This window comes from Vipera ursinii (genome assembly GCF_947247035.1).
Source record: "Vipera ursinii genome assembly, chromosome: 2".
Taxonomy (NCBI): Eukaryota; Metazoa; Chordata; class Lepidosauria; order Squamata; family Viperidae; genus Vipera; species Vipera ursinii.
The window spans coordinates 18,091,742-18,099,229 of NC_139513.1; the positions used below are offsets into that span (position 1 = coordinate 18,091,742).

At 40.7% G+C, this 7,488-nt stretch overlaps 1 protein-coding gene across 4 annotated transcripts; it reads left to right on the forward strand.

Moving 5' to 3' along the window:
• The first annotated feature begins 1,534 nt into the window (after window positions 1-1,534).
• LOC310636131 (uncharacterized protein) lies at window positions 1,535-6,452 on the forward strand. Of its 4 annotated transcripts, XM_083355674.1 has the most exons (3): window positions 1,612-1,873; window positions 3,691-5,086; window positions 6,106-6,452. In XM_083355674.1, exons 2-3 carry the CDS (start codon window positions 4,097-4,099, stop codon window positions 6,139-6,141), a joined length of 1,026 nt encoding a protein of 341 aa, XP_083211800.1. In that variant the 5' UTR covers window positions 1,612-1,873; window positions 3,691-4,096; the 3' UTR covers window positions 6,142-6,452. The 4 variants fall into 4 exon arrangements, 3 of the variants coding, with proteins under 3 accessions (XP_083211799.1, XP_083211800.1, XP_083211798.1); XM_083355673.1 differs by lacking the exon at window positions 1,612-1,873 and adding an exon at window positions 1,535-1,601 and having other exon boundaries at window positions 3,691-6,452; XR_014491607.1 differs by lacking the exons at window positions 1,612-1,873; window positions 3,691-5,086 and adding an exon at window positions 1,549-1,601.
• The last annotated feature ends 1,036 nt before the right edge of the window (window positions 6,453-7,488 follow it).

Below are 7,488 nucleotides of genomic sequence, written 5' to 3' on the forward strand. Positions count from 1 at the left end.
TTCTCTTGGGAGATGTCTCATGCATACCACCAAAACACCAGATGGGAAAAAAGTGGGGCAATATACTGTATATGAGTCTGAAAATAACGATAGCAATAATAATTTATGGCACACTTAAGTTTGGAATAGAACAAATATTGATTTTAATTATATATATGGGACACTTTGATATTGGCACGAATGGAATAGTGGAGTACACAAGTAACTCCTTTGCAATAAAGATAACTTAGACCCCCACAAACCTGCAAATGATATATAACTAATAAAACAAAACAAAATTAAGCAACAGGCAATCTTAAAGGAGTGAGAGTTCGTCCTACCTTAGCCATTAGAGCCAGCTGGGTGACTTTGGGCTAATCACTAGTGCTCGGCCAAACCCACCTCACAGGGTTATTATGGGGAAAATAGGTGGAGGAAGATGTGTTGGAGCCGCCTTGAGTTACAGGTAGTCCTCGACTTACAACAGTTCATTTAGTGATCGTTCAAAAGTTACAACAGTTGGATTCCAAGACATATGAAAACCGGTTGCAAGAATTGGGTATGCCCAGTCTAGTAAAAAGAAGGACTGAGGGGTGACGTGATAGCAGTGTTCCAATATTTTAGGGGCTGCCACAAAGATGAGAGGATCAACTTATTTTTCAAAGCACCAGAAGGCAAGTCAAGAAGCAATGGGTGGAAATTAATCGAGGAGGGAAGCAGCCTGGAATTAAGGAGAAATTTCCTGACAGCAAGGACAATTAAACAGTGGAACAGCTTGCTTTCAGAAGTTATGGGCACTCCCATCACTGGAGGTCTTTAAGAAGAGACTAGATAGCCATTTGTTGTCCCGCTCTCCTGCTCCAGCTGGAGTTTGGACTAGATGAACTCCAATATCCCTTTTTATTATATGTATATGTATATGTATATGTATATGTATATGTATATGTATATGTATATGTATATGTATATGTATATGTATATGTATATGTATATGTATATATAGGCTGTTGGAGCAGCAGTGGGTGGATTTTGTGGGCAGTAAGCAACCTTGACTTTTTTTATGACTCGTGGACTTCAACTCCCAGAATTCCTGAGCCAGCCATGCTGGCTCAGGAATTCTGGGAGTTGAAGTCCACGAGTCATAAAAGAACCAAGGTTGCCTATCCCTGGGCGTTAAAGGCACCAGGCTACAGATCGGGAAGTGCTCAGTTCCAGTCCCGCCTTAGGCCTGAAGTCGTCAGCCAAAGCCGCGCTCCTCGGAAGCCGCCAACCCAGCAGCGGATCGCCGGATCGCCTTCTAATTACATCTAACGGGAAGGGGAACGACCGAGCTGAAGAAGTATTAAAACAATAGAGCAGGGGTCTTCAAACTCGGCCCTTTTATGACTCATGGACTTCAACTCCCAGAATTCCTCAGCTAGGCATGCCGGCTGAAGAATTCTGGGAGTTGAAGTCCATGAGTCATAAAAGGGCCGAGTTTGAAGACCCCCTGCAATAGAGTATTGCATTGCTAGAGAAGATTTGGAGAAGAACAGGGGAACTTCCGGCTGAGCCATGGGGGAGGATAGAGGCGTGGAGGGCGGATCTCCTGCTCTTCTCCGAGTCGAAGCTGCAGCTGGAAGGTGAGCGGAGGGCAGGTCGGAGGGGAAGCTGGGAGTAAGTCGGGCTGTTTGGTTTCCTCCGCGACGTGGAAGCAGCGAAGGGACAAGGCCAACACATACTCAGCTGCTGCGTATTCTTTCCCTCCCCGAATTTTATTCCAGTGATGCTCCATGATAGACTAGACTAGACATGACGAGACTAGAGGACAGGACAGGACAGGATAGAACAGGACAGGACGGGACGGTGCGACAGGACACATGAGGAATTTGTCTCCGGTGCATAAGTTCTCCATGTACGTACAAGCAGCAAGTCCTAAATCATCATAATCATAAAGTACACTCATAAATCATAAGATACAACATTCAGTGAAAGTCACAGGATACTAAATAAGCAATCAACATAAATCATAATAGATACTAATTAGCAATCAACCTAAATGGTAAGATAGAAACAATAAAGTTACAGTCATAAGAATCTAAGGAATTAGGTAATAGGAAAGACGCAGATAATAGTAATACAGTAAAATTGGTTCCTTCAATTTTCTGTTGGTTGGGAGATTTAAAAAGTCTAGGGTTGACTCCGTCTGCTTTTTTTTTATCGGTGCGTTGTTTTCTTGGCAAGTGATGAATTTCATGGGCAAAACTGGTGCTTTGGGCACAGAGGCTTTGGGCACCATTTCCTCTGAAATTTACTTTTTGTCTACCCTACCCTATCCTATCACCCAAACAATATCAAAAAAGTTAAATATCTGAGAGACAAACATATAGCACAAAAAGGTTCTGTTCAAAGTCACAAAAGTTTAATTTGATATGAAATAGTAGTATTAGTTGGGAACCTCTCCAATTTATTTTCTTTTTAATTCATTTAATGTGGTCTGCATCTTTTCTGGGATTTCTTTTTTCAACTCGGCATTATATTGGATGAAGTCTCCTCTTATCACAGCTTTACTTGCATCTCAAACAAATTTTATATCAGCACACTTTTCAAGGTTGTTATCAAATAATTTGTTTAATTTATTTGTATTGTTACCAGCCACATGATCTTTTTGTAAAATTGCCTTGTTGAATCTGCAATTAGAAGATCTTGATTTTATGTTAAACTTTAAAATGAACGGATTATGATCTGAGAAGTTCTTTGGTAAAATATCCACTTTGATTATTCTATTAGCCGCATTCTTTGAAATCTGTATGCTATCAATTCTTCAAAATGATGGACGTCTTGAGAAAAATGTATATGCTTTTGCAGACCCATTTTTTTGTCTCTAGGAGTGTACCAGTGCCAAATTCTCCCATCAAGCCAAAGAAATATTTTTGGAATTATGTCCTGGTTAGGCTAGATTTTCTTTCCCTAAAGTTCTATATAACTGAGGGCCACAATCTCTCAACATATGCCAATTATGATATTAAAATGGAGAAAATTTAAAAAATGGAAAAAAAATTTCACCATGTGGCACATAACAACAGCAATTACCTGTTTTTAAATCCAGCCCCTTTTCCCAAGACTCCAATCTTAAACAAGATCCATGGATTGCTGAAAATTCTTCCAAAAATGTTTTCAAATAAAAAGAAAAATCCTCTGGCTGCTTTCTTTGCTCACAGGTGAAGACCATGGTTGAAGCAATAACAATAGCTTCCAACAATAGCTTCCCCAAGCTTCCCCAATTCCAAAGTAATTCTAATATAAATAATAAGTCCAGAAATATTAGATATCTCCAAGATAGAAAAATAGCCTGTATTGGACTAAAAACTTTAGTATACCAGTTCTGGAAGTTTTTTCAGGCTGAAACATACATAGATTTTTAACATGTGCATATGTAGGTTTGTGTATATTTCAATATGTCCTCTATCCTCAGCATTTCCAGTTATCTAATACTAAATGCTAAGAATTTGTGATTTAATAAAGTTAACAAGAGAATGTCATGATTGCTTTGGTATTTGAACTTGGATCTCATAGACTTCTATCGGTGAAAGTAATCATAATGTTAAAGGTAACTCTACTATTTTGGTACGTTTGCTTTTTGATTGTAACTTATGCTTCTTGCTGATTTCACATCTTGTGCATCCATTTATGTTCAATAATTAAACTAACCATTCTATGTGAATCTTATAGACGAAAAAGGACACCAGGAGGAGCATTCTGGACAAGAGAGAATCGCAGCAAGAATTAAAAAGGAAAGCATATCTAGCCAGCAATCAAAAGTTTCTCCTGCTTCCTCCAGAAAATCAAAACAGTCCTCCATTTTCCCAGCAGCTGACAGACAAAAGAGAGAAATAACAGGAAGAGTGTTTGGAAATTATTGAGTCTGTGGAGCTCATGAAAATACTCCACAAAAAGGTCAGAGGGGATCATTTCCAAATTGCAAAAAAGAAGGAAATATCTGGAAATCAAGTGGTACCTTCCTGCATGACTGTCTGCCCTATGTGGCAATATTTTTGAGCTCCAGAAACCATTTGGTAGAAAAGCTCCCAGATATGCATATTGTGAGAAAAGCACAGATTGCAGATCACACCTGATTATGCATCAGAGGACCCACCCTGAAGAAAAGCCCTCCCAGTGCCCTCAGTATGGCGAAAGCTTTAGGACAGATACTGCCCTAGAGGTACACCAGAAGACACACCCAAGGGAGACACCGTATGAGTGTCTCGAATCCAAATTTATTATACACGAGAGGACTCACAACGAGGATAAATCGTATGAATGCCTAGATCCTGGGAAAAGTTCCAGTCACAATTCTGACCTGGTGATACACCAAAGGATACACACAGGAGAGAAACCGTATGAATGCTTAATTTGTGGGAAAAGTTTCATTCGGAATTATGCTCTGGCTATACATCAGAGGACTCACACTGGAGAGAAACCATACAAGTGTCTGGATTGTGGGAAATGTTTCACTCAGAATTCCCACCTGGTGACCCACCACAGGACTCACACTGGTGAGAGGCCATATGAGTGTTCAGATTGTGGAAAAAGCTTTAGTTGGAAATATGGCTTGCTGATACACCAGAGGACTCACACAGGAGAGAAACCATACATGTGTCCGGATTGTGGGAAATGTTTCAGTTACAATTCTGATCTGGTGGTACACCAGAGGATACACACAGGTGAGAAACCGTATGAGTGTCCTGACTGTGGGAAAAGTTTCCGTCAGAATTCCGACCTCCTGGTACACCAGAGGATACACACCGGGGAGAAACCGTACAAGTGTCCAGATTGTGGGAAAGGTTTCCTTCGGAGTTATGCCCTGGTGATTCACCAGAGGACTCACACTGGGGAAAAACCATACAATTGTCTGGACTGTGGGAAATGTTTCAGTCGGAATCCTGACCTGGTGCTACATCAGAAGACTCACACTGGGGAGAAACTGTACAAGTGTCTAGATTGTGGCAAAAGTTTCACTCATCGTTCCACCTTGGTGACACACCAGAGGACTCACACAGGGGAGAAACCATATGAGTGTCCAGTTTGTGGGAAAAGTTTCAGTACTAGGTCTATCCTGATAAATCACGTAGGTTTACACACAGGGGAGAAACCTTTCAGATGCCCAGAATGCGGACGGTGCTTCTCGCAAAGTTCCTCCCTAACTGCACACAAGAAAATCCACATGAGGCAGAAGATGATGAGTGAAGAGAAGAGTTGAATTTCTTTCCTGATCTACATTTGGAAATGCAATGGAGAAATTGACAACTTTAATTTGGGGCCTGATTCACTTTGGTCAAACATATCTCAGTATTGGGCATGAAGAAGTAGAGAAAAGACATCAAAGAATTAAATTTTCTTCAATTCAGTGATTAGGTTATAATACAATGCCCCCATGGCTCTGGACATAAACTACAGAGCACATGTTTCTCCAGTGCCTGTATTATGCTCATAACAAGCCAATACTGCATAAATACTCAGGGCACACAGGAGAATTCTGCATGTTCCTGCTGTTCCTGTACAACATAGGATATTTTATTTTATTTATTTATTAAATTTATATACTGCCCTATTCCTGTAGGACTCAGGGCGGTTTACAGGGAAAATTAAAAGCATAACATACAAAAATTAAAATCAGTTAAAACAATTAATTCAAGTGCCCAAAATTTAAAACTAAAACCCAATTAAAATTAAAACCCCTCAGTCTGGGCCAGACAGCTGATGGGTTTTGCAGAGCAGCAGATAAAATTTGTCGGACAATGGATAACCTGTGCCATCAACTAGTCTTAATAAGCATCCAGCTTGTCATACTAGGCTTTGGACAGTGATAGGTTTAATCTGCCACATATTCATCTTTATGCTCCCTAAACCCATCTTATGCTCTTAGCTCTCCTTTTAGTCCTGTTTAGACTTCAGTGTTTATATATAGTCTCTCTTGTATCTTTCAGGTTTTTATAATAATAATTTTTAGACTTTGATTATGTTCTGTAATTTTTGACTGACTGTACCCAAGTTCCTTACCCTGGTGTTTCACTGTAATAAACATTTGATTTGATTTCATGAGGTAATATAATGCTTTCCCCCCCCCCCTCTACGATCCCCTTGCAGAAGGACACCGAGCAACCAAAACCAGGCCGGGGGTGAGGAGGAACCAACAGGCTCTTTGGCCCTGAACCTCAAACTCCAAGGGGCTTCAAAATTAAACACATTGTAAAGTATTTAAATGTTGAAATAATCAAATTATAGTTTCTCTCCTTCTCTCTGCCATTTTTGGGCACACCCCTTACCATGTCATATTTTATTATTCTCAGGAGCTGAAAATTATTGAAATGGTTCAAAAGCCTCTGGATCTTTGAGAGGACCATTCCATAACGCGAACTCTTAATAGCTACAACATTCTGATGTCTTTGGGGAATAAAATGGGACATTAGCAAAGAGGGAATGAATAGCTCCAACCATAGAAATGTACTCAATAAAGGTTGAATGCCAGGTCTGTGTTTTTTTCCTGCACATGCTCTCAATTATTGAGCTACTGAGTTCAAGAAAAACATCCCTTGGCACAGGATCCAGGGAAAAGAAATGATGAACATTCAGATCAAAATTTTGGCCTCATGGCTCTCCAGTCTTAAAAAGGTCCCTGCATTTTGGCTGCCTCAAATGGAATTGTGCAGCAGGCAGAGAAAACTTTGATCGGTGGGTCCTGTCTCATTCCCAGGGATCTTATCTGATCTATGGAGTATTGAAAAGAGACTCAACCTTGAGGATCTGGTTACTGCTTTCCACCTGTGCATAGAGAAAATCTCCCTGTTTCTCTGCACAGAGATGAGCAACGTGGAAGGGAAATGTTGGCCTGAATTTCTCTGAGACTGAATTTCAAGCCAGGCTCCATTTCCAAAAAAGAGTTACTCAGGTCAATTGAGTAGATCAGGGGTCTTCAAACTTGGCCCTTTTATGATTTGTGGACTTCAACTCCTAGAATTCCTCAGCCAGCCATGCTGGCTGAGGAATTCTGGGAGTTGAAGTCCACAAGTCATAAAAGGGCCAAGTTTGAAGACCCCTGGAGTAGATGCTTCCCCTCCCCTCCCCCACCACAGAGAACGCTTTCCTCTGTTTAGTTCCCACTTCTTGCAAAAATAAGTCGCTGGTTCAGTTGCTGTGGCCATACGAATACATCCCTGGGACACCCGAAAGAACCGTTAGGGATAGATAGTCCTGGAAAGAGGCTACAGATTTGATCATCGGAAGTCAAGTTGAATCAATCAAAATTGACTCTATGGAGACTCTCAGTCATCCAGGTCATAGCTGTCCCAAAGATGCTTTTTCAAGGGGCAACTGGATTTTCCTTGTTTTTCCTCTGAAGGCGTGAAGAAGCTTCTTGGATGAGGAGCGAAACCTCTTCAAAGAAAAAAAAGAAAGTGAAAAAAAAACATCTTTGGGACGACAGTGAATCAAAATATTTCGCAAACGTCTCGGAAGTAGAGATTGGACTAG

Excerpts from the sequence above, each read along its gene's own strand:
- LOC310636131 (XM_083355673.1), top strand. The coding sequence starts at position 4,097 with ATGCATCAGAGGACCCACCCTGAAGAAAAGCCCTCCCAGTGCCCTCAG.